General features: G+C 34.1%; 1 protein-coding gene across 2 annotated transcripts; it reads left to right on the top strand.

Annotated features, from left to right (window-relative positions):
* The first annotated feature begins 120 nt into the window (after window positions 1–120).
* On the top strand, window positions 121–27,733 carry LOC145332568 (macro domain-containing protein PG1779-like). 2 transcript variants are annotated; one of them, XM_080177575.1, is made up of 12 exons: window positions 121–164; window positions 6,128–6,201; window positions 7,487–7,538; window positions 10,417–10,455; window positions 10,987–11,055; window positions 12,257–12,382; window positions 12,943–13,038; window positions 22,765–22,855; window positions 23,402–23,513; window positions 24,534–24,609; window positions 26,718–26,801; window positions 27,641–27,733. In XM_080177575.1, the coding sequence occupies exons 1-12, from the start codon at window positions 162–164 to the stop codon at window positions 27,710–27,712; spliced, it is 894 nt and encodes a 297-aa protein (XP_080033701.1). In that variant the 5' UTR covers window positions 121–161; the 3' UTR covers window positions 27,713–27,733. The 2 variants fall into 2 exon arrangements, with proteins under 2 accessions (XP_080033701.1, XP_080033702.1); XM_080177576.1 differs by lacking the exon at window positions 6,128–6,201.
* Window positions 27,734–27,955: the final 222 nt, after the last annotated feature.

Raw genomic sequence — 27,955 nt, 5'->3', positions numbered from 1 at the left:
ATTTGTCATGTTTTTAAAAGTACATTTGCAAGGGTGTATACTTTCTTAAAAGTTTAAATAAAGAATACATACTTCTGTGAATGTCACAAAATATAAATGCATTTAATTTTAAAAATCTATATTTCAGACATAAATAAATTGAAACTGTTTTTGTGTTATAAATGGTAAGTTATATTTTTTATTAGCGATTCTATTCTCTAAGTATAGTGTCTGAAATACAGTTTGTCTAATTCTATGAATGTCCGATTTTTATGTCTAACTCTAACATTTAACTGTTGCATAAAAGGTAAACTCTTAACAATGACTCGCTAAAAGCATTACTCCGCTTGGTGAATGTGGGTTATTCGGGGAATGACGAGCCAAATACGATGCACAGTCTAATCGAATCTACCTACAAAGTAACGGTAGGTCTATTAGTCAGAAAATATTCCCATAGCTATTTTTGATCTTAAACTGAGCATATATAGTGAAAAACCCTTTGGCCCTTTGTCAGTCGTTAAAGCCGTGGGGTCATTGTAATTTTTACACGGTAAATTACTGAGCAACTAAATGGGATTTTGGTAGTAGAATTTCTTTAACTCAGATATCTCTTTTATGCTGTTTCGTGTTTTTCATATTCAAATACTTATGTGCTAATGCTGGATGTCATCCTTGTTAAATAATGTCTTGCATTTGACCTCCATTATGTAAGACTTTGTTTTCTTGTTAAAGTGTCTCAGAAATTAAGTTATTATCAATTTTGCTTCAAACTAATACCATTGGTTGTCACGCTTACGAATGGGGGGGGGGGGGGGGAGGTCAATGGTTTGTATGTAAACAAATACTTTTGTGTAGGAAGTGTAAATGTTAACGAAAATAAGTGTGAAAAGAAACCTATTTAAGCTCAAACTTTGTTTATGGCATAGAGAAAAAAATAAAAGAGAGAAATCGAAGTTACTAGAAGACGAAAATAGTCAGTGGGCCTAGAGGCCTACTCAGCGCTGTTGCCGCGCTAAAATTTATTGCTATTCCACTACTTTTCAAATGGGAGGATTAATAATTATTAAAAAAAATATTTTTTTACTTTTTACTATTTCCATATTTAGAGCAAGAATATTAGATTAGATATTTTCGTTTTAATGTTTTAATTAAAAATTGCATAGAATTTTATTTTTATTTAAAAAAATTTGTTCATGAAAGATGAATCCTTCTATTTCTAAAAAGGGGGAAATTTTTTTCATAATGAACATTCAGCTGATTCTGACCGCCCACGGCTGTTTGCTAAATATCGCTTTTCTTTTTATTCACATTATTATTTATGATTGACTTACAAAAAGCTCTGGGCGGCTTTTGATTTTCGTCTGCTTCTAAATTTAGGGATGGGGAAGTAGTATTTTACCATGAAAAAGGGGTGAGTATTCATCCTCTTATCCTTTTTCCTTATGGTTTATGGACTAAGTTTGTTTTCAATCCTTTAAAATCAGACACATTTTCCTGAAAAATTACCTTCTTAACCTTAAATTTGAACTTCGAGATTCCTTGATGGTTGCCATAGACGTCCAAGTAGTGGTGTTTACCCCACTAAAATTTTGAAACCTCTCCTTTCACCCTTCCCCCCTCAAAATTATAAAAATACATTAGATTACCCCATCAAACCTTTGAAATCCCTTATTTTACCTCCCACAAAATATTGCTTGGACTTCTCTGATTCTTGCCTGAACTATTATAAATCAATCATACTAGTCTAAAGATTCAAATATATTCCAAAAATTGAAACACTATAATTCCCTTTAATCCCTGTATTTTTAGGCAAGGATCTAAAGGAATAAGACAATGGCCGATAGATACATCCCCAATGATGATAAACAAAATTAACCCTTCTGTAGTTTACAATTTGTGGTTGAAACTTTGGACACTTAACTTAATAAACTAACAAATATAATTCAATGAAAGTCCCCAAAGTTGTTAAACCAACAAATATGAAAACGTAATTATAAAACTTTGGGGACTATTGCAATAAACAGCCCAATGTCCCCTCCCTGATGCCTTTTTCCTGTCTAGACAATAGTTTTATGTTATTATGATTGCATAACCACCAGTTCCAAGTTTTCTGCAATAAAGTTATCCCAGGGGAGAGGGAGGGGACATTGGGCTGTTTATTACACTAGTCCCCAAAGTTTTATAATAACGATATCTTATACGTTGGCCAACAACTTTAGGGTCATTTATTGAATTTTGTTTGGTTGGTATATTAAGTTCAGTGTCCAAACGTTTCAACCCCTAATTGTAATCTACAGAGGGGGTAATATAGTGCATCGTCATTAGGGATGTACATTAATTCATCGGCCATTGTCTTATCCCTTCTGGTCCCTGAAATTATCCATTGCTAGATATTGTTTGTAACAAGATAACCTTGTCAAAACCAGAGAGTCAAGGGATATATTATTGTATAATCTAAATCTAAACGAATTGATTAAATTCATTAATTTGCCAGATGTCCATAGATTTTTCATAAATAATTCCTGTATCTGTCTGTATCAAAAGATCTTGCTAAACCGATATGGTTCTCCTTTACATTGTGGCTTCTTATGGGTCTTAGGCAGGTTTATAACTATTTGGGCAGAGGGTACCACCACCACCCTTTGACTTTTACACAATCTTGCTTGGTTGGTTCAAGCAAGCAGTAGGCTTTGTGTAGGCCCAGGCATTCGGCCCCTCAGTGTTAACAAAACTGTAATTAATCCTATAATTTTTCATTTTACTCTCAGTGGAAAACTATTTTAATTCAATGCTATAAATAACCACTACCTAACTATAGAGAAATATTATATATAGAATTAGGAGTAAGACAATGTTCAACCACAATGACGATCCTACTATAGATAAAAAAAATTTGTTTGAAAAGTTGGAACACTAGTAGGCATTCATTTAGAACCAAGCAATCATAATTTATTAAAAGTACCCAAAGTATCTAAGCAGAAAAAAAAGATAAAACTTTGAGTACCGGTATTTTGTAGTCTCTTCCCCCCTCTCCCTAGTTTTAAGATATTAAATAAAATTTTAAATATTTAAATTAGTTTAATAGAGTTAAAGAGAATCTAGGTAATAACTTATTACCTATTAAAAGTCATTAATCAGATAATAAGAACAAATATTGGTTTGTAAAAAACACTATGAATGCAGGACTTATTATTGAAATGTTTTTGATCTAAATATAACCTTTAGTCTAGCCTAAATTTATGAAGTAGGAATGCCAAGTCGAAATTTTTTTTGATTTTTGTCAAGCAGAAAATGTACCAAAACGACCTAGGTACAGTGTGTTTTTTTATGAGAACTTTTTTGGAAGCAATTTTACCCCACTTATAGTTATCAGAATTTAATGATTAATGGCTTATTTTCTTCGTTTTTTAAGGCAATTAATAGAACAACAAAAAAATATTTCAGTTTTCATTTAAAAAGTACAGTAAAATCTAAAATTCAAAACTTAGGTGTCAACATCTAAAAATGGTTTTAGCGCATTTTTCTTATGCCTAAATCTTCTAAGAAAAAAAATAGATTTTCTGTGGTCGACTTTGGGGGGCCAGTACTCCCTCCCTGGTTGAGATATGACCTTTAAACTTTGATATGTTCTAGTACATGTCCCTAATAGTATCTGTATACATTTTTAGCTCTATATCTAAACTTTGAAGTGTTTTGCAGCCATTCTTGCAAAAGGTTGAATATTTGAGCATAAGAAAAATGCGCTGAAACCATTTTTAGATGTTGACACCTAAGTTTTGAATTTTAGATTTTACTGTACTTTTTAAATGAAAACTGAAATATTTTTTTGTTGTTCTATTAATTGCCTTAAAAAACGAAGAAAATAAGACATTAATCATTAAATTCTGATAACTATAAGTGGGGTAAAATTGCTTTCAAAAAAGTTCTCATAAAAAAAACACACTGTATTTATTTAAGATGTTATTTTTTAAATTTAAGTATGTTTAAAATGATGGTTAGAAGAGAATTGCTAAAATCAAAAGAGGGGGAGGGGGTTGTTCTACCTCCGTTTTTTCTTAGTTCTTAAAGTTACCGCCATACCAAATTTCATTGCTGTAACTTTTTATTTAGTGGAGTCCATTTGACCTTTTTTTTGGTTTCAAAAAGTGTCACACCAGACCACCCCCATTAAAAAATTTATCAATCACTTCAAAAATTCTTTTAATGCTACTCCTAAACTTTAAAAACGCATTAAAAGCGAAGCTCTTTATTACAAGAAATGTGTATTCTCCCTCTGTCCTTAATAGTGGAAAGTTGATTTTCTATACTGCTACTATATTTTATTATATAGACTACTTACCTATTTTTTTCGAAGATTATTAAGAAAACACTCGTAAATAAAAATTGTCAAAAATGTATATTGACAACAAATAATATTCTAAATTTGCATCTAGAAAATCCTCTAACTTGGAAACCCTGAGAATTCAGTGTTGATTTGGTTTTATTCATACTAGGAATTTAGGAAATAAATACCACTTTTATTCCAGTCATCATAATATCATCAAATAAATCGTCGTAGAGAATATTCTTTAATTTTCTTTGAGAGAGAGAGAGGGGACAATGAGCTGTTTATGACACTAGTCCCTCAAAGTTTTATAATAACGTTTTCTTATTCGCTGGCTTAAAAACTGAACTTTAGTGAATTTTTGTTGGTTGATTCATTAAGTTGAGTGTTCTAAGTTTTAACAACTAATTTTAATCTACAGAAGGTTTAAATTTGTTTATCATCATTGGGGATGTACACATCAATGTATCGGCCATTGTCTTATCCCTTTAGATCCCTGATTTTTCTTTTCTTTTAAGGTTTTTGATTGAATAATAGGGCAGGAAACCAGGGCTATAGGGATGGGACAATGGATTTAAATTCTTTTCGTGTGTCACGTACATTGGGCACCAGAACCAATGCAACTTTTTTATTTTGGCCGATTTTCAAGACCTTGCGCATTAGCGCATAGAATGCAGGGTTTCGGATCCGCATTGATTGTATGCGGATCCGGATCCTTGGCAATAAAAATAAAATCACCAAATTTTTCAAAAAAATTTTATTCTTTAATTCGAAGTCAAAAATACTTTTAATTTTCAAGTCTGAACCTAAACCTTAAAGATTTTCTCTCATCAAGAGAATGTCTGAGATTTTATATAAATTTAGGTAGATTTTTCTATTTTTTCCACATTTTTTTTATCCGGATCCTTGAACTCAAAAATATGCGGATCCTTGCGGATCCGGATCCGAAACCCTGATAGAATGCTGCTAAAAAGTCATGTTCTAAGTAGACTAAGCTTACTTATGCTACATTTGTGTTGTTTTAATAGACCTGTGATTCGTTTCCTTCCTTCCTTATATATAACAAAGGATATACATTATACATGATTTACTGTGCTTCATTATGAAATTAATTAGCAGCATCCTTATATAACTAGAGCCTAGAAAAATAAGTGAAAACCATCCTAAGATTGAATCTGAAAATTAAATAGCTTTAATCCATTACTGGACCTATGTATGTATAGCCTAACAAAAATAGAGAGCTCTATCAGGTTATTGAGATCTTAAGCTTCAGACAAAACTCTTACTACTTTATATTATTTATAGGATTATAAAATTTCTAACCTAAACTAGGGTTGGGCCGGATATCCGGTGTGGCCGGATATCCGTCTCTATAATTTTTTATACTTTACACCAAAAATCTCTGCTTTTTAAAATCTTAAATGGCTATAATTTTCTTATTATTGAAGCTAGAAGAACATTTTTTCTGAATAAGTTTAACTTTATGTAAATTTATATTAAGATTTCTGAAGAATTTTTTTTTTACTACTTTAATATCTGGTAATTTGGCCGGATATCCGGTAATTTGGCCGGATAACCGGTGTTGGCCGGATATCCGGCCGGTTACCGGATATCCGGCATTTGAAATCAGCCGGATATCCGGTATCGGGCCAAAAAAGTATCCGGCCCAACCCTATCCTAAACACATCTTATCTATACTATACTCAATGTCAAAACGTGTTTAATGTTTATGGATTAATTATTTTGAAAATTTTTGTTCTTTTGCTTCGCTATTTATGAATGTTGTCATACTTGTTCTTTTGTTATTAATGTCATGTTTATTAGGTTGGCATGAAAACACTACTAAATGTTTCAATCTCTCGATCAATTGGCAAAAATTTGGGAATGCTCTTTGTCAGGTCAGACGAGTAAAAAATAATTTTTACCTATAACAAATTATACTAACCTATTGGGACCAGTTTTCAATTTTTAAAACTTATCCTCGTTTTTTACTAATATATGTGGCATCATATTAAAATGTTTTATCTAGGATCTGTTCGTACGTCCGTTATGGATAGCTCTTATTGTTAATGTTAGAATTGTCCTATTTAATAAGCTTTGCAAATCTATAAATCGTTACCAGAATGCCCGTAGTTTTTGTTTGCAACAATAGCAACAAATGTTGTAAGCGAGGCATCTATGAAAATAAGTCCTAAAAATGTAGGAAGTCCTTAATCAGTATCTTGTATTCAAGCAATTTTGCTACAAATTTACATATAAGTTGTCAAGACGCATAAATGAATATCCAGCTTTTTAAGTTCTGACACTTTACAAGTGTAAATGTTCGTTTGTCCTACCGTCTGATTTTAAAGTTTCTTTTTTATGTATGTTGTCCATAGGCGTCCAAGGGGGGGGGGTAATGGGGCGATTACCCCCCCCCAAACGATTTTGGGGGTGCCTACTACCCCCCCCCAAAAATTTTACCCCGGGGGTAAATTTTGGGGGGGGTAAACTAAATTTATCCCTGCCAACAGATTTTAGGGGGGTAATTACCCCCCCCAATCAAATTTTACCCCCGGGGTAAAAATTTTGGGGGGGGGTAAAAAAAATTTGCGGCGCGCTTCGCGCGCCATTTTACCCCCCCCTTAAAAAATTTTTACCCCCCCCCCAAAAAAAAACCTGGACGCCCCTGATGTTGTCTTCCTTGTTTTATATGAATAGAGCAAAAGAAAATCAATTTGAACTTAACAAAACTTTCGATATCGTCTAAAATAGAAATATAGGGTATTAAATAATAATTTGATTTGTTGTGACTTGTGACTAGAAGTCTAACCAAGGGAGCTAAAGGGATAAGTCAAAGGCCGAAAAGTTAATGTACAACCTACAATTATGATATACAAAATTACCCCTTCTCTAGATTACTAAAAGTGGGTGAGACGTTTGGACTCTAAACTTGATGATCCATCTAATCAAACGTTGTATAGACAACGTTAAGATATTGTACTATAAAACTTTGAGGACTAGCGTAATAAAACAGTTGTTAAGCCAACGAATAAGCAAACGTTATTAGAAAACATTGGATCAAGTGTATTAAACAGCCCATTGTCCGATTCCTCCCTAGTTCTTGCCTCATTTGTCAATAGACAAAAGTTTCTCCCTCCCTTTTTCTTATATTTAATTTTAAACATGATGATTTATTTTCAGAGAATTTGGAGCTGACTCGCGCACTACCATGTTGAAGTGGCAAAATGAAAGGGTAAATATCTTATTCTTGCTAGTCGATATATTATAACTTGGATGTTGCAACTCATTTTCATGTACTCTAATAAAGTGATACCTTCAGCTGGCTAAAATAACAATACCCCCATAATTTCTTACTTTCTCTTACTGGATGAACGAACTGACCAATAATGAGGTCCAAATTAGCAACCTTATTGACGACAAATATTCCAGCTGTCTTAATAATCCAGTTATTCTACATCCATTATCTTGCCTCTGTATGCCATTACTCCAGAACAATGTGTATCACATTGTATAATTAGTCGTGGCTGCCGAGTCCTGATTTTTAACAATCTATAGGTATAATACAAAGTAGCTTGATGTCTGTCCGTCTGTCTGTCCGTCCGTCCCTTAAGATCTCGGTAACCACTGAACTCTTTAGGGAATATACCTACTGGTCCTGTGGTGGTTTTAGGCTATTTTCTTGGGGGGTGGGACATCCCCAACCCCCCCCACTATGGGACATTTCAAAACAAATTTTTTTTTTCTCAGAGTTTCTCAGAGAATTTTTTACATGAAAGTGTAGCTTTTGATGAGTAGATTTGACTTTATTTCATCCACTTTAGGTAAAAGTCCCGACTATTATGCTTTTTTTGGCTTTAAAGTTTTTGTTAAAAAGTAAATGATTTGAACGATAAATTTTAGTGCAACGACATTTGTTTGCATAACATTTATATGTTGTATGATCGCCTCAAAACTAGGGGGTGTGTTGTGCATTAAAGGGAGGGGACTTTTAAGAAACAGGGCTAAGATTAACTGTCAGAAGAAGGGGAAAAAATGTGATGAAAACATCTTTAAACATTTAGTAATTAATTTTAATTAACCAAGATAAAATTTACTTATGAGGTATACATTTATATAATCAAACATATTTTAATCTAAAAGTTAAAAACTAAATAAAATGTCAAAATTACCCTCTAAATTTACCTATTTAAAAATAAAACAATTTTAACTAACCTTACTAAATGCATGGAATACAATATTATATTTTATTCCTTACTTTTATTCTTTCTAACTAATAATGAATTACCTCATAACTATATGGCTTAATTCTTTCTTAAAAGTTTTAGTTTTAAGTGATTACTCTTAGCTTGTAGAAATAAGATTCCCCTTTCTTTATGTGCACCTGGGGGTGTTCATACAATACTTATAACATTGTTTCATGATTATTAATTTTATTAATTTTTTAATTCTTAGAAACACATGGAATACAAAATCATATTTTGTTCTCAATATACTTTTAAGTTGCTAAAATGAGTAAATATTTTGCTGAAATGTAAGAACACCTTGGTAGGTGCTAATTTCCCCCTCCCCTCAATTTCTGGGATGGGATCGGAAATATCATATGTTCTAAGATTGTAAAATTTCTATAATTAGATTTAAAGACAATAAGTAATAAATATGTCCTTAACAGAGCTCTCAATTAGCAAACTTTAAATCTCAGAAATGAGTTTGATATCTTAATTATATTTCATACAGATATCAAATTTTATAACCTTTAAGTAAGTACACTATGCAAATAAACATAGAAATGTATGAGAATAATAATAAGATGATCAGAAGAGAATTTTTAATTTTTTCACACATCTTTCCTTTTACAATTGTTAGGTACATACTTTTTATCCCTTTCTTAATTATTTTACTAAGTATGATTGTTTATAAATATTAAAAAGATCGCTAGTTTTATTTAAAGATTAGGTACTCAACTAGTTTTTTTGAGCAAAAAATCTCTTCTATATAAGCACTAATGTAAAAAAAGGTACTAAATATAAATCAGATTATTAAACTATTGACTTTTAAAATGTAAAAAAATATTTAAAAATTCTAAACCTTTTATAATAGAATCTAAAAGAATTAGATTGGTGAAATATAATTTCAAACTAATATTTTGTATCCCAACCCTTTGAAATTACATAAGAAGACGAAATGAATTAAGTATGTCGTCATTGTGCATAGCAAAATTTAAGTTATGAAAAAATGGAAAATAAGGGCAAATAAATAACCTTTTTTGATATTTTTTTAAAGAAATTTTGTTTTGAAGTCCATAGATTATGATAGAGACATATTTCATATCTCTATCTTAAGCAAGGGAAAAATGAAACAAAACATATACATTTGTCCCATAGTGCCCCCAAAAACAACCCCCCCTTTTTTTTGTTGTTGAAGATTTCCTTGGTCCTTTTACGAATTTCGCCTTAATTTTATTTTTGATCACCTCAGGAACACAGTAAAGGAACAATCCGACTAACCAGTGTTTCGGAGCCGGAGCCGGGAGCAGCAACATTTTTGGTGGAGCCGGATCCGGAGCCGTATTTTTCGTTAAAAACGGCTCCGGCTCTGGATTAGCTAAAAATGATTTTTTGAAATAATATTATAATTTGGCAACGGTCTATTTCCATATAATAAACTGAAAAACTATTGTTACTTAACAAATAGACACACATCCTTCTACTTTTATATAGCTTTAATTAAATAAAAGCAAAATATTTTATATTTTTTATTTTATTTTATCAAATTCAATTATGAAAAAAAATTTATATATTAATTTTAAGGTAGGAGCCGGAGCTGGAGCCGGAGCCACACCCTGCGACTAACTATTGGTTAGAAAGTGTACACATTTTCGTGGGAAAATTATAACGCCCAAAACTTTTCATCGCCCGTATTATTAGATTGAATCACATTAACCTAAAAATAATCAAAAATCTTTGTCTGCTGAAATTTTTTTTAAAGCATTGATCGGGGACTATGCACGATCAATGCTGGAAGGTGCTTATAATCTTAGTCCCCTTTTGACATATTATTGTGTCTTGATTGTCCATCTGGGGTAGTTAATCTATTGAAATTATACCTTTTAGGAAAGAAAATTGAAGTTAAGTAAAGAAGATCGGAGAAAGGTAACTTTTACCTTTTTAAAAATGAATTAACATAACGCAAGCTTAAAGTATTTTAGCGTAAGTCTGAAGTAATAATTAATATTTTTTTTCGCATCGTATTTTAAACAGCTTTCGGCACCTCGGGGCTAAAAAAAATGGTTTTAATCTTATGATTGTACATTTTTATATTCGTAGAAATCTGGATATTATACAATGCTAGACATAGTTTTTTCGTATTGATGAGAATCGGTTCCTATCCACCGAATTCGAATGAATACGAGAAAATTAAATTAATTACCACCCCACATACCTATTGATAAATAAAATGAAAATGATGACATTATAAACCATAAAAACGAAACTCGTCAAATCAGCTGTAAATTTGTTACAATAAAATTAGCTCAAAACAGATTGCTAATTGCATACATACTTACATTATCGAATTGAATATAGAGATGTTTCGCTTATAACATATTAAAAAAGAGCTCTTCGTTCAGGACTGACCGACTCTACCTTAAAAAATTCTTGAAATACTAAATCTTTTTGTGTTAGGAGTACACAAGACCCTATGTACCACTTGAAGATATTCCAACTTGGAAAGAACAAAGCAAAAGTCTTCCGGTAAGTTTAATTTCTTTATTGTAGCAAAGTTAATCAACAAGACTTCAGATTAATAAATTAAGTACACATCTTCTAGAATCTTAAGCGGTACGAAAATGGACGATAAATTGATATACATACATCCCTAGTGGTGCCAAACAAAATCACCCATTCTGAAAAGCATAAACAGTAAGTACTATACTAGTTAGGAACAAACCTATCAAAATGCAATAAAAGCACCCAATTTCTGTTGAGCCAAATAACAAGATAACGTAGTTATAATACTTTGGGTACAAGTATGATCTTTAAGTCCAATATCCTCTTCCTCCTTGGAGATCAGGGGCATAAAAGTTAGGTATCAAAATTAGGGATGGGAATCCGTCGAATTTTTGGGCCGGATTCGGATTCCGGATTCTGAAGGAATCCGTCAAAAAAAATGACGGATTCTTGCGGATTCCGGATTCTTATTTTTGGCGGATTCCGGATTCGGATTCCGGATTCTAGCAGTATTTTAAAAGGCCGTCCGTCACAGAGGGATAGCTTTTTTCGTTAATTTATCACTATGTTACTTGGTTGAAGCCTTGATTTGTTAAAGTGTTGACTTCCAGCATAACTAAAACATTTACATCACATTAGTAAATTTAAAAATTTAAGTGCTACGTATGTCCTAAAAATGTGCTTGGTATTTTCTAACCTATTTAAATTAAATTTAGCCTACCAATTTAGAATCCGGAATCCGCTATAAAAAACGGATTCCGGATCCGGATTCGGATTCCAAAATTGGCCGAAAATTGAGCGGATTCCGGATTCCGGATTCGGATTCCGGATCCGGATTCCCATCACTAATCAAAATTTTAAAATAAAATACATTAAATTATGCAATTCCCCCCCCTCCCCTCTAGGCTTTCTCCTTCGAATTTTTCTTTCCTTTCCAACTTTCCAATATACTTTCCAGTAAGGCTTCGAAACCGACTAATATCCGCTGCATAATAACCTTTTTTCAGCCATACTGAAAATTCATGTATAGCAACATATTACAGACAATTTTCCACGAATATTAAAAAAATCATAAAATTAATTATGGTTTTGTTAGCCCAGGCTTTCGACCACTCGGGGCTTACAAGACTTGCTTTAATCTTTTTAAAAAAAATTTATTATCCTCTGAAAGCTGTCTAATACGATGCGATAAATAACTATTATTAATTAGTTTTATTTTCTGCAGGATATAAGTGAGAGTCCGTCCTTTGAGAAGCTAAAGAAGAAATGTCTGTATGACATCAAGATTAAGGAGGATTTAGATTTTACTGACAAAGTTTCAACATTTGTCGGGGATATCACTAAATTGGAGGTATGTAATTTTTGAACTGATTGCGTTTGTGATATGGTAGGGAGGGGGGGAGGGGGAATGTAAAAATATCCAAAAACTTAAAGGGGTAGTTTCACGAAATACATTTGAACTTAATTTAGTGAACCACATATTTTTTCCTGGTTAATTGGTTAAACTGCATTTATATGGCATATAAATGAAATTCTTTCAAATATATGCCATATAAATATAGTTTAACCCATTAACTAGTAAAAAATATGCGGTTCACTAAATTAAGTTCAAATGCATTTCGTGAAACTACCCCTTTAGGGAAGGGGGCAATTCAACCCTCCACTTTCAATTTTAATTTTAAAAGGCAAAATAAAAATAAAGTTTTTTGGGGGGTATTTTTTCCAGGAGCGATTTTTCTTTAGAGGGTGGAGGACAGTACCATAAATAGTTGAAAACTATCACTGAACCTATGAAAAGCTGCAATGAATCAGAGAACCATATCGGACCAGCGGTTAGCGAGATCTTAAGCTATAGACAGTGACACACAGACAAACATCCTGTTACTATTGTATAAGAATTATTTTGATTAGATAGATGCAATTGTGAATGCTGCTAATAGTTCTCTGATGGGGGGTGGTGGTGTTGATGGGGCTATTCATAAAGCTGCTGGACCTCTACTTAAAAAGGTAAACAACAACTTGGAACATTTATTTTATCTCAAACGTTTGATTAGTCTTGATTTGAATAAGCAAGAAAAAAACCCTGTAAAGTGCATTCGCTTCATCATTTATTCCCTCGGGCAAAAAATATTCATTCCTAAACAAAAAACTGGATAGGAATGTAAAAGTGACATAAATACCTTTATATATGAATACAGCATTACACTAGCCAATGGTCACATGTCTTAGAACATACACACCTTTCATATATCTCTGAAACAGATAAACGAGTGATTAGCAAAAATAGATATTCACACAAACAGAAGGTAAAAACCCCAAGAAGCTTTTACACTCTGAAAATAAACAAAACATGAATAAAGTATAAAATATTAATTTTATTGAACAACAGACATTACTAAAAAACTTGGCCTTCCTGCTACTACATCAGGGATTAAGGTAGCACGGCAACTTTGTGCATCCTGGCACTTCAGGTTTATTTAGTAAATGTTTTCTTTGGCCTTCCTGTAAACTTCAGGGTAAAGGAATCCATATTCTTTCTTGAACTAAAATACAAATATGAAGGTTAGATTATTTGACATTTCTACACATTCATATTAATTCTTTTCTTGTCTCTTTTTCTTTCTTTCTTCATCAAACTTCTTCTTCATGGCTCCGCTTCCTTTACTAATGTACTTAGCCATACGAGATCCATCCATCCCTGTGTACAAAGACACCAAAGAATCATACTGCTCTGTTACTCTAGCGAGCTCTCCCTTAACCTTAGTCAACTCGCCCTCAAGATGTTCTTTATCAGCCTTCAGTCTCTCCACGTGATCCTCCAACTCTCTGTTGTCATATCTGGAGGCTTCTAGATCATTCTCTAGCTCTTCAATGGTCCGTTTCCTATCGTCAAGATCTTGTTCCAACTCTATCATTTCATCCTCATTGTAATGAGCTTGCTCCTTCCATTCCAGACTCTCTTTATCTTTTCTCTCATATCTGTTCCTCCATTTGTCTCTATCTTCTCTCAATCTTTTTACATCATAACACAAATCATCAACTTGACACTGCATGTCCCTCATATTATAATTCTTCTCCTCCTCTCGATCTTCTCTCATAAATACTCCCTCATCCATTGACGTCCTGGAGACCGACCTGCTTGATACTCCCGATGGCCCTGCTACATTGCTTGCCATATCAGATTCCATCATAGCCCTATGGGAGAATGATGACCTTAGTCTCACAATCAAAGGATCATACCTGTTTACTGATCGGACTGGAACTGGCCTGCCACGACGGCTTAACTGCTCATTTACATGATCAACTCCTACAGACGCTGGTCTTTCTCTACAGGTAACTGGAGCCAAACCTCGATTGATCAATATCTCAAGCATACGTTCATTGGATTTATAACCCGGTGTCAGGTATAGTGGAGGCGGAATAACTTCCCGGACTCCTTGATGTGATGGAAGTTTAATGTCTAGAAAGCCAGTTTTGAACTGTTCTATAATGAACTTCTTGATCTTGGCCAAACCTTCATTGCTTAACGTACGTCCTAAGCCAATATCTGTACGATATTCCTCCCACATCATACCCTTGCAGTAGAGAGTATACCCCTTCCCTACTGGTTTCATCAGGAACCTGTGAAGATTAAACGGTCCCATGTTGTCTTTCAGTGTTTCTTTTCTAATAAAACAATTTATTTCCCCAATTGTGGGCCATACTGGAGAGTGTTCAGGAATGAAGTAGAGCGTAGCTACTTGTAATTTGTGCATTCCAACCCTCCTGTTTTCTTCAAAAACCTTAGTCATTTCTCTTTCAAAAACCTCCCTTGTTACTCCTCCTGCCCATTTTTGAAAAACCTGCAGGACTATCTCTTTCGGGGCTGAAGTGTCTTGAATAATTTTTATTACTTCTCTGGTTGTCTCAAAAATGGAATCATGATGCATGGTAACCCATTCAATGCCAAGAAGTTGGGCATTCCATTCCAGCGGTGGCATGTTAAGATTAGAAATGACCATTCTCACAGTCTCTTTACCTTGATCGCCATGCGTGGTCTCAGTGTTTACCGGCGGCTGTTCTTCTGACTGTTTATTCTCGGACTCAATTGTCTTGAATGGTTCATTATCGTCTTCAAAAACAGCATTAAACTCTTCCTCACCATCTGATAGCATCTCATGCTCCTCCAGATTCATTTGAAGATACGTGTCCATAATTTCTGAAATGGAATAAAAAATTACAGAATTAGAGCTTATGTCTCTTCTCCTACTGCACTTAGTAGAATTATGATAAACATTAACTTATGAATACCAAAAAAAAAATTAAAACTTTTTATTAAAAAAAAACTTCTTTTCTTTTAGACAAAAATCTTTTTGCAGGTATAAAAAAAAACTTCTCTTCTTTCACTTATCTTAGTGAAAAAAGAAACAGACAGACAGACTACACATTGATAAATGCCAAATAATCACTCGTCAATTGTAACTAGGTAGTTATTTACAAATTACGAAGTTTATATACAATAAAAGAAAAATTAATTGGGTGCTCAACTATTCTTTGAAATTCCTATATGCCACAAAAATATACTTAAAATAATAAATACTTCTTACTCCAAATTTTAAAAAAATCGTAAATTAGGTATACTTCTAACAAATCATAAAAAGAAACTATTTTTAGAATGATAAATTTTTCACTTAAAATTTATGCAAAATACACTTCTAACAAATCATAAAAAGAACTATTTATAGAATGATAAATTTTTCACTTAAAATTTATGCAAAATACACGCTCTAAAATATTTTAAATTATTTCTTTTCTAAAAAAAAAACTGAAAACCACTAATCTATTACATCAAAGAAAAATTTGTTTGCGTCGTGTTACTTCACGTGCGCAATTGTTTACATTTTCTCTCCGTCTGCTGCGTGTGCGCTATGTGTGGTTTAACTTATGTGCGGGTTCCTTAAATCTCTAGTGATGTTATTGAAAATCACAGGACAGTTGTTACCGGGATTTTTTTTAATTAAAAAAAACTTAATGTCTTTTTGGAGCAATTGTTAATAAAAATAAAAACTTTTGGCATGTAGGTTAGAGTCTTATCTTCCCAATTAATTTATTAATGCAAGATCTTCTGCATTAATTCTACCTTCCTGAAGCACTTGAAGTAATGGCAGCTTGTCTACTCCACGTTTGGTTAACACATCAGCGAGCATGTGCTTCCCTCTCACCCATTTTATCTCAGAGACCATCTTCTGCTCAATCTTCTCCTTAACCATGGCAATATCTGCTCTCAACTCTCTCTCAGTAACCTCAGACTCTGAGTACACAGCTATCCTTGCTGAGCGATTGTCAGTGATAGCTTTGATTGGCAGATCGATTTGTCCAGCTGTTATCTCCTTCAGCTGCTTTTTGATTCCAATAGCAGCATCTAAAGCCCAGACCAAAGTGAGGGTTTCTGCACCTAAAGTGCTGTTGACCTTCCTCTTGATCTTATTGCTTTTCCAATCAATTGGAGCACAAAAACCAGTCTTGGGATCTACAATGAATACTATGTATCCGCCACAGCTGTCTGTCTTACTGTTCAGATTCCTGTAAGCAGCATCACAGTACATCCAAATCTGTGCGTTCTTTAGATCTCGGATTGCTGAAATTTTGACAAACGCATTAGCTTGCTTAAGTTTAGCTAGAGTTTTCTGTGCCTGTGCCAAACTTTGCACATTGCCTCCTTTAAAGTGGGTTGATTGCTCTATGAGATCAAAAGAAAATTCTGGAGTTGTTGCTCTTACAGCCCAGTTTAGTATTCCGGTGAGCTTGCGAAGCACTGTCAATTCATCCTGAGTCATCTCATCTTCCTTCTGGAGCAAACGTTTGGCATCTACCTTAGGCATATCAATGCCCTCAACATAATCATTCTGATCAAGAATAATGTGATTGGATGTTTGCTTCATCCTAAAGCCTGTATAAACAAACTCACCAACTTCTGCTTTTCCCACCTTAAAAATGCTCAGAATCTTTGGCATGATTTGTGAGTTAAAAAACTGGTTTCCAGCATGTAAGAAATCGTCTACATGCAGACCAATGAAACCTTGAAGTTTGCCATCCTTGATTAAATAGAAAAGTGCGGCATCATGACTGGATTTTTGAAAACCCAGTTCTTTGAGCTTACCTTTCACTTTCAGGTACCATTGCCTTGAAGCGTCCTTCAGTCCATATAGACATTTTAGTAGCCTCCAGAGCTTACCTACTGCTTCGGCCTCCTTGGGCGGTAGTACATGTACTATTCTTTCCAGACGTGATCCTTGGAGAAACGCTGATTTTACATCTGTTGTTTCTATGATCCAGCTCAGGGATACTGCTAGCATCAGTATTAGTCTCATGGAATGCTTCTGTAATGTTGGAGAGTCCTTTGGGAATTCTTCTTCCTCTTGGAACCCCCTAGCCGTTAACCTTGCCCTTACTTCCTCACCTTTCTCCGTAAGTACCCATGTAGTCGTAATCCTTTCCTGTCCAACATCATTTACCACCTCATAAGTTTCGAATTCTTTAAGTTTCTCCAGTTCTTGTCTTTTAGCCTCCAAAGCTTCAGGTGAATTTCTTCTCTCTCTTGGAACCATAACTGCCATGACCTCCTCTTGGATCCAGCATGCCAGTACATCGGCCTCATTCATGATACGGACTTCTCTGTTGTTTAAATTGTCAGTTATTGTCACACCTGTGTCTAAAAGTACTGTCCAACAAGCTTGCTCTTCTTCAGTTCTTGTTCTCTTTGAATCTGAATCATCATCCACTATTCTGACCTCTCTTTCGTTAAGATTATCATTAAACACAAAACCGTTATCTAATTGCACGTTGAACCATCCTTCATACGGTCCATTTCTCTTTCCTGCTCTATCAATAACTGTTGCTGGTTCCCACTTCCCATTTTCTTTAATCTCAATTCTATCCTTTCTGACTACTTGCATACCAGCTCTAACAAGCGTTCCATATTCATCTTTCTGGTAAACCTTTCTCTTTCTTTTTCTTTGTGCACTTTCTGTCTCTTGGACCTGTTCAGCTTGATCAATATTATCATCAACTGCTTGTTCTGTGTTAGACTTTTCAGTATCTTCCAGGACATTGTTATCTCCTCTGTCTTCCAAATCTTCATTCTCAATTGCGACATCTGAGCTAGGCTCATTAAGCTTTTCTTGCTCAGATATTCCAGGTTGTTCCTTCCTGATTGATCTTGACCTTCTTTGCATTGGATAGTCATCATCAGGCAATGAAGATTTTTCATTACATCCACTTGGTTCGTCTTGCATTTTGTTGCTTGTTTGTTGCTCAACACTCTCATTTTTCTCAACATCCATTTCAGTATTATCATCAGTGTCTATGTTGTTGGCTGAATCATTGTCTTTGTTGAACTCCTGGCCTACTTTCAAAACTCTGTTGACGCTTGCTTTATAGCCTACTCCATTCTGTACTAGTGACAGAACCTTTCCATCTTGATAGACTACTCTGGCAGGACCTCTCCAGAATTCTTCGTTCTCTCTTTTGAAATATACCTGGTCATTGCGATGGAATACGGTGAGATTGCTTCTTATTTTGCTCTTTAAAGCACGTTTAAGTTTCTCTAACCTTTCTTTCTTGGTGAATGCCTCTCTGGTTGAATATATTGCGTCCAATATATCCTTAAAACTTCTGCCACGACCATCATCATCCCAAGTAGCAGGTGGATCATTTAAGATATCTGGTAGTTTGATGTTACGACCAAACACTAATTGATGCGATGAGAAACCCCATACGTTATTCATGGAGTTTTTGGCTGTACACGCCCATGCCAAGGCGACATCTAGCGGCATTTCTGGTTGATCACGTTTCACAGAGCGTGCCATCGTATCTACTGTGTAATGGCCTTTCTCCATGGTCCCATTTTGCCATGGAGATTCAGCTCCAGTAGTATCTGTTCTAATATTGAACTTAGCCGCAACTGCCTTTATTTCCTCATTCTTAAACTCACCTCCATTATCAGTCAGTATCAGCCCTGGAGTACCAAAAACTTGTACCCATTTCATAAGAAGCGCATTTACAACGTCTGATGGTGACTTTCTCCTAATGATAGTGGCTGTAATAAAACGAGTAAATGTGTCCATGATGTATAGAATATAAATATTGTTATTCATATCCCATACTTTCAAATCCATTGCAATGGCATCATTAAAATCTTTACCTAAAGATAATGCCACCACTGGTCTGTCAGGATTTCTGCGACGCATTAGGCAACCCTCACAATTATCGACAATCTTGTCAATCATTGCTGAGAACTGTTCTTTCCATTTACCTGCGCCTTTTAGCAGATCAACGAAAGCTCTTTTTCGCTGGTGGCCAAATTGTGCATGAATCTTACGCAAGGTTTTTACTTGTGTTTTCTCATCTGTACTATCCAAATCAACTACATGTGCTTCTGACAGTATAACATCATCATTGTTCAGAAGATCAACAATGTAATGTCCTGCAGATGTTGTGTGGAGGGTAAGAGGTTTACCATTTATGTATCCCTTGTCATCCTTTAAATCTAAAGCAATCCCAAGCTTTTTCATATCGTTCTTGGATACCAATAACGGTATATCAGAACTAATGGTATCTACCTCTAGTGTGTTTATTACCCCTCCAATTCGCACCGGTAATTGATACACGCATTTTGACTTCAGCGTGCCTTGATTTCCGAACATAAAGTTACGAGAACTTTCTATTGGGCCCTTTAATTTTTCTTTCATTTCTTTGGGAAGAGAGCTGATATAGATTTTCATCCATTTTTCCCCCGCGACCGTACTGGTACAGCACGTGTCGAGGGCTCCAAAGTTTATTGCTTCGGACGTGAATCTGCTCAATTCATCTTTATCTGCTGTGTACAGGTTTACACACATTGCATTTTCTGAAGATTCTCCAGATTCATTCTGTTCATTTTCTGAATCTGAGAGTTCTATGAAAACTTCTTGCTTCTCATCAGAACCTTTTTCAACCATTAAGACCTTCTGGAACTTTCTGTTCCCATTCCTGAATACATTCCTATTGTTATTTTTCTTTTGTTTGTCTCTATTTTCAAAAGCGTGTTGACAATCTTTGATCAAATGCAAGATGCTCCTGCATGCGTCACATGTCATTATCTTTCCGTCAGATCCTATAGGATTTGCCTTTCTTTCTCCTTGGAACCCGCCTTGACTATTGGTTTTCTTTGTGTCATAGTTGCCAAAGTTTTTCTTCTTCTTTTGTCCTTTGTATTGTTCGGGTCGTTTCCACCCTTTTGCAACTAAAACTTCCTGCACCTCATCAGTTAGTTGTTCTGAAAGAAAAGCACTTTCTTCTTTCTTTGCTAGTTCTGTAAGAGAGTTTGTTAACATTTCTTTAACTTTTGTTTTCATTCTTTCATACAGTTTCCCTTGATTTTGCTTAAATTCAACTGTACCGTATATGATCTTTAAATCTTTTTCATCAATTCTACCACCAATCAGTAACATAAAAGCTAAACAGCTATCTGTGAATTCCATGCCTAGATCTTTTACTTTCTTCATACGTCTGTCAAACTCCAAAATGTAGTCCTCAAACTTTTGTCCTGCTGGTCTGTCAAAACGTGTAAAATCTCTTAGAGTCTTGATTTCTTGCAACACTGGGTCTTTTTGTAACCTTGTTTTTAGATATTCTAAAATCTTTGTGACTCCTTTTGGATTATTGGTGATATTCTTCAGCTTAATGTTTTCCTGTAGTTCAGCTCTTAAATTGTCAATTCCAAATCTACTTGAACTTTTTGGAATTTCCATGAACAAAGCTGGTCCTTGTTTATGTAGTGGAAGGTCCGTGGTAGCTGACCACATTTCCACACATTCTTCAAAATCTTCGTAATTTTTGAAATCATCTAGTTTCGGTATTTCTATTGTGTTTCTCCCTCCTTCATAAAATCTATATTCTTCTTGCTCCTTCTCTTGCTCCTTCTCTTTCTCTGATTCGGCAACCGTGTCACCCGTCATCTTTATTATACTTTTGCCCTTGGGGTTATTTTGGCCTTTACCTTCTAATAAATCACTAAAAAAATTAAAATCACTTATAAAAAAATCCGAAAGTACCATAAAAAATATAAATGCACTAAAAAAAATCTAATAGCACTTTTTAATATATATAAAACATACGTTTTTTGTACATTCGTTATATTTAGTTGATTTTTATGCCGACGACGACATTTAAAATCGACACTTCATAACAATTTTGTGGTGTTGATTCCTTATCCGCTACGCAAAAGTACGCAAAAAAACAAATACGATTTTCTTTCTTTTTATCTCTTTCTTTTAGAGAAAACTTTCTGTATTCTAAAAGATATAAATAAGATGAAATAAACGCCTTGATCTTTGTAACTGTATAGTTACCTTTTTACACCATAATTTTTAATAACTATCCACCAATAACGCTCTTTTGGCCGTTAGTTAAAAAAAAATTTTATATATATACGCTGTGTATTTTTCGCTTTAATATCATAGATTATATAAACGCCTTGACCTTTCTTTGTCCCAAAACGCCTTCTTGGGAAAAAAAAAATCTTTACTGTAGTTTAATATTCCTTATTTTTAAAAAAAATAGTTAACGCCTTTCTATCTTTAAAAAAAATGGAACAAAAAATCTGTGTACGCCTTGAACTTCGTAACTTTCGTTACTTTAACGCCTTTTGTATGTCGCGACTTGTGCTAAATTTTTGATTCCTCTATTTTTACTTGACCTTTGTGCATTTAAATAATTACTAGAGTATATGACTGTGTATTAAAAAAACAATGTGCCAATTTTTCTAAGTTTTATGCTGTAGCCGTAGATCACTTTTAGAACATTAGCAAGCTGCTACCATTGTAAAAGTGACATAAATACCTTTATATATGAATACAGCATTACACTAGCCAATGGTCACATGTCTTAGAACATACACACCTTTCATATATCTCTGAAACAGATAAACGAGTGATTAGCAAAAATAGATATTCACACAAACAGAAGGTAAAAACCCCAAGAAGCTTTTACACTCTGAAAATAAACAAAACATGAATAAAGTATAAAATATTAATTTTATTGAACAACAGACATTACTAAAAAACTTGGCCTTCCTGCTACTACATCAGGGATTAAGGTAGCACGGCAACTTTGTGCATCCTGGCACTTCAGGTTTATTTAGTAAATGTTTTCTTTGGCCTTCCTGTAAACTTCAGGGTAAAGGAATCCATATTCTTTCTTGAACTAAAATACAAATATGAAGGTTAGATTATTTGACATTTCTACACAAGGAATACCCCATTGTTAGACAAAGACACTTTATCCCTTTTAAAATGAATTATAAATGTGGTGGGGGTTACTTTAGGTTAAGGTTATATTGGGTACTTGGTAGATCTGCAGGGATTGGGCTTTCACAGAGATTAGGATTGTGTTTGACAGGCACTTCTTACAAAAACACAAGTAGGTTGGTTTTGACTTTGAGAAAAAAATCAACTTTTGGAAAAGCTTCCAGAAAATAAATGTTTGTTTGAATGGATTTGATATTATTTGGATCTTATACCAGATTATCATGTACTCTAATAAAGTTAAACTTGTTGCTGGCTAAAATAACGATCTCCCCTTCAACTCCATTTACCCCTTCCCCTCCCATCCTACTGAATAAACTAACTGTCCAATAAGTGATGTCCATGTTATAGCAACCTAAATTGACGAAAATTTTTCCCCTGTCATAATTTATCCATTTTGTATGTCTAGGAGAACCTAAATCATGACGGGTGTCCCACAGGAGAAGCTCGGCTCAGTGGGGGATATAATATCCCTGCTAAGTATATCATCTCAACTGTAGGTAAATATCAGAGGGAGGGAGGGAGGGGACATGGCACTATAGATTATACTGGTACCAAATGATTTATAAGAACGTTTTCTTTTTTGTTGACTTAATAACTTTGAGGACATTAGTGAATTTTGATTGGTTGGTTCATTTAGTTGAGTGTCCAAACGTTTCAACCATTAATTGTAATCTACAGAAGGGGTAATTTTGTGTATCATTATTGTTGATGTACATCAACATATCGGTCATTGTCTTATCCCTTTAGATCCTTGAGGTAAATATCAAGGAGGGTGAGATATGGTCAAAACACTGTAAATTAAACTGGTACCCAATGTTTTTTAAAAACTCTATCTTGTGTTGACTTTGGGTACTTTAATTTAATGATGGGGTCGTACAAAATTTCATCAATGATTTAAATTTACAGGGAAAAGATAATTTTGTTCATTATAATTGGGGATGCACATTGCACAATCACATAAATTTTTCTTCAATTAGTTAATGCCCAATCTTGATTAAAAATCCACAAATCCAAATATTATCATAGAAAAATATATATTTTAGGTCCTCAGTGTGAGAACCCCCGTGAATTGGCAAATTGTTACAAAAACTCGCTACAGATGGCGGTGGACAACAATATTAAAACTATCGCCTTCCCTTGCATTAGTACAGGAATGGGAATACTGTTGACAAAATATTTACTTTATCATTATTATAATAAAGAAAACAGATCTCTTTCTGAGTGTAGGATCTCCTTTACAGGGTAATTTCTCATAGGTCCTTGGGAGGTTTATAACTATTTAGGGGGAGGGTACCACCACCCTTCTAAGAGAAATCGCCCCTAGAAAACAAATTTTAATTTTTTAAACTAAAATAAAAAATGGGGTTGTCGAATTCAAACCTACCAAATCCAAGTGCCCCTAGAGGATTTAAGGGTCGAAGCCGCTAGTAACATATAATATGATTAATAGATTATATTATAAAAAGGAAACAGCAGATAAAAAGTCTTTATTTGAATGTCATTGTTCATAGGAATCATTACAAACAATGTTGAAGCTTTCTTTTATAGCAGCCAAGAAAATCGTATTTCATCTGAAAAATATTAAACATGCGAATAGGTGGACATTTATAAATAAAAGAGTAGCTGTGTTGCTAAAGAATATGTATGGTTAGTTTTTGATTTGTTCAATGCATTTTTTTTAGTTGATACAGTTTATACAACTCAGGGAGGGAGGGAGGGCACATAGAACTGTAAATTATACTAGTACCCAAAGTTTTATCTTGTTAGTAGGCTCAAAACTCTGGTTACATTTACTGAATTTTAATCTACATAAGTGGGAATCTTGTTCATCATTATATTTTAATTTATCGTTCATTGGGTTATCCCATGAAATCCATGGATCTAAGACAATGGCCCATAAATTGATATACATCCCCAACGATGATATACAAAAGAAAACCATATAGATTAAAATAAGTGGTTAAAACGTTTGAATACTCTTCTTGAACCAACCAATCAAAATGCTATGTTAGTCCCTAAAGTTTTTGATCCAACTAATAAGAAAACGTTATCCTAAAAGTTTTGGGACTCGTGTAATAAACAGCCCATTGTCCCCTTCCCTCCTGCATAAAATCTCTCAAACAACAAAAGATTTATTATTTGTCAACTCTGTTGAACCCCTCCACGTCCAGGAATATACGGGTATCCAAATGAGGATGCAGCTCTGGTTGCATTGAAAACTGTCAGGAATTTTCTAGAGGAACATGGACAGGTATATTTTTTTGTAATTGTACAGATGCTTTGAAAATTTTCCTCAGTGTGCCTTGTCGAGCACAGAAACCCCCCATTATGTTGGAGAAAAGAATAAAAATAAAGCTGAGGTGGAGTTTTTTTTTGTCCGTTTCATTAGGTACTATTTTAAGTTAGGTTAGAAGTTAGAACTTGCCTCATAAGCCTCATAAGGGATAATACAATGGATAATTAATTGATGTACATTGTACATCATACCCAAAGATTATAATCAAAGTATCCCTTCAATTAACTAAAGAAATGGCCGATGGTTCTAATAGTCTAGATGAAGTATATTGCTTATTGTAGACAAAATTGTCAATAAAATAAGATTACCTAAGTTCACTTGAATTCTAAATCTATTAGAGTAGTGCGGGGTAATTCCGGTAAATTTTTTGCTTCAACTTAAAAAAACATACTTCCCAAAAACTTTTTCCGGTTTTTAAGAGTGCAAATGAACGATATGGCAATAACGAAGAAGCCTGTCTTGGTCCCATTAAGATCTCGCAACTAGAAGTCGGTCAAAAATCGGTTTAAAGGGCGGCGGTTGGCCTATACCGGAATAACCCCACCGGTGGGGCTATTTCGGTCAGTTGACTTTGGGGGGGTGGAACACCCCCTTAAAATATTTTTTTTAAACATTTTAAACTATGAGTAGAAAGCTGAGGTCATTAGCTTTCTAACAGTACTAGTCGCATGCAGATCAGACAATTTTTTGACCACATTTTTCCCATTATAAAAAAGTCGGTAAAATCGCAAAAAAAAACATCAATTTTTTTCATGCAAACTTTTAAAAAAAATCATACTCTTTATTATATGATTAGGTTTTTTTAAGCTTTATACATAAATTAGAGGCAATTTCTGATTCGCAGGTCTTGGAATTTCTTGAAAAAAGTGATTTTTTCCCAAAAAATTTTTAATTTTAAAAATCCTGCCAGTTTTGACAGCAGTTTTTGATACATTTTTTCTTGTCTCAAATTGGCTAGGATTGACCTACAAGGGTTTTTGAGGTGTCTAAAGATGCAAAATTACATGCCTGACAATTAACTCGAAATGATATGGGGTCTAACTCTAATATTTTAACACATTTTATGCAACAGGAATTTTGAAAATGCAAAATCTTGAATATGTACTCTAAATCTTGGAGATAGAACCCATATCCTGGGGAGTTTTTGTTAGGACATGCAAAGAGCTTTCCATAGACACCTTAAACACCTTTCTAGCTTAATCCTAGCCGATTTGACATAAAAAATCCAAACCGCGCAAAAATTTCGAACACCCTCTTATACGAAAAAGATGCAAGGGTTTCATATGGAATTTTAAATCTTCTAGCAGTCTTTCTAATAGACATACCCCTTCTTACATGAGCCAATGCAGCTGATACATCTTCAGGAAAATATTTAAGGCGTTCCTTTGGTTGATATACTCTTCCCATTACTATAAAAATGTGTCTAAAAAATATTTAATGTTTTTACAAATTGAAAAGCTTAGGCAACAAAACATGACATAATACAAGCAGTAAAATGACTAGTAATGTACATCACACAACAGGCAAGGCAATGATTAAAGCTTAGGTCATGCATTTAGGTTGTTTATGCTTCCAGATCACCTAAATAAAACATTAGGGTATTATACAGTTATAAATACAGTAATAAAAAAAAGTAAAAAAAGTGACCGGAATAGACCATTTTTTTTAGACGAAAAAAAATTATGAAAAAATCAAGTTAGAACAACGCCTCCAATTGCAAACGATAAATGAATGCCATATCTTTCATTTTACAAAAACCCGGGGGTCGATAGGACTTACCTTTTTTTTACAATTTTAGATTGAACATGGCCTATTTTGAAATTTTTTTTTTTGCAAATTTTTTGCAACTTTTTGAGGGCAAAAAAATCATAGAAGGAGTGATCTGACAAAAATTTGTTGAAGTAAGAAATGAAAGTATAGGCAATAAACTACAACTTTGCTTTTCTGAAAAAAAAAACGCAAACGTTTAGAACACCGTTAAAAAACGGTTTTAAAAAAGTTAATCGTTCCGGAATTGACCCGATGACCGCATTAACCCCGCACTACCCTATTAATTTATTAAGGCTCTGGATAGAATCATATTTTGTTTGTTTCTTGAAGTTGATGTTGGATTTTACACAAGTTTTCTTCCAGTCATATTTCCAAAGGTGAGATGAGTAACCAAAATTTTATTTAAATTAGGGTTGGCAATCTGAATCCGGAATCCGCCCAATTTTTGGCTAATTTTGGAATATGAATCCGGAATCAGTTTTTTTTTATAGCGGATTCGGATTCTTAATTTTCAGGCTAAAATTAGCGTCTTGAGTTTTTTCTTACAACGCCCCCTCTTTGAATTTAAAGATCATCCCCCCCCCCCCTCCCCCATCCCTCCCCACCTGCACCACCAAGTGGAGAGATTAGAAAATATGAAAAAACGCAGCTTTAGATTCTTTCTAGTACACGGTATAATTTAATCCCTTTATTTATTTATTTTAAAAATAATTTAAAATATTGCTAGCATCCGTCAAAAAAATAAGAATCCGGAATCCGCGGAGCCTCCGTGTTATTTTTGGGCGGATTCTTGTAAGAATCCGAATTCGTTCCAAAAAATAGACGGATTGCCAACCTTAATTTAAATTCAATCAAACCTATTTTAGGGCCACAGTCCCATCCCTTCCTTGTGCCTTAGCCCATCTTACATTTAAGGAAAACCGCTAAATTTCTATTTTATCTGCTGGGTATACATATTGCATAACCCCTGCCGGAGAGCTTTACAGATATCACCCCCCCCCCCCCCCCCATTATTTACCATGTTGTACTAAAAGCCAGGTATCTAAAAGGAACAAGACAATGGCCGATAAATTGATGTAAATCCCCAATCATGATGCACATAATTACTCCTTCTGAAGATTACTTACAATTAAGAATTGAAACGTTTGAAGCAGTAGTATAAAAACTAGAGGGAATATAAGATATTTTCTATTGTCTAATCCCTTACATGTTTCAGATTTTGCCAAAAGAACAACAAAAAAAGAAGAAGGAAATCATAGAGGAGGTCAATGACGAAACAGAATCATAAACAAGAAAGAATGTGTTCTACTTGTCCACTCCACTCCTATTTGCACTTTAAAAATACCAATAAATGGTCAGTATTGAATAATTCTCAGTATAATAGATAATAACATGGATAACTAATTTTAAAAACAAAATCTTAAAATTAATACCTACCAGTTTGTAAGCTCGGGACTTCGGCCCCTCTGGGCTAACAAAATTTGTTTTAATCTTAAAACTTTTCATTTAATATCTGCGGAAAGCTGTCTGT

This window comes from Acartia tonsa, chromosome 11, assembly GCF_053477335.1.
Source record: "Acartia tonsa isolate MP-2025a chromosome 11, ASM5347733v1, whole genome shotgun sequence".
NCBI classification, from domain to species: domain Eukaryota; kingdom Metazoa; phylum Arthropoda; class Copepoda; order Calanoida; family Acartiidae; genus Acartia; species Acartia tonsa.
Note: the sequence above shows the minus strand (reverse complement) of the source record. Positions and strands in the feature narration are given on the sequence as shown.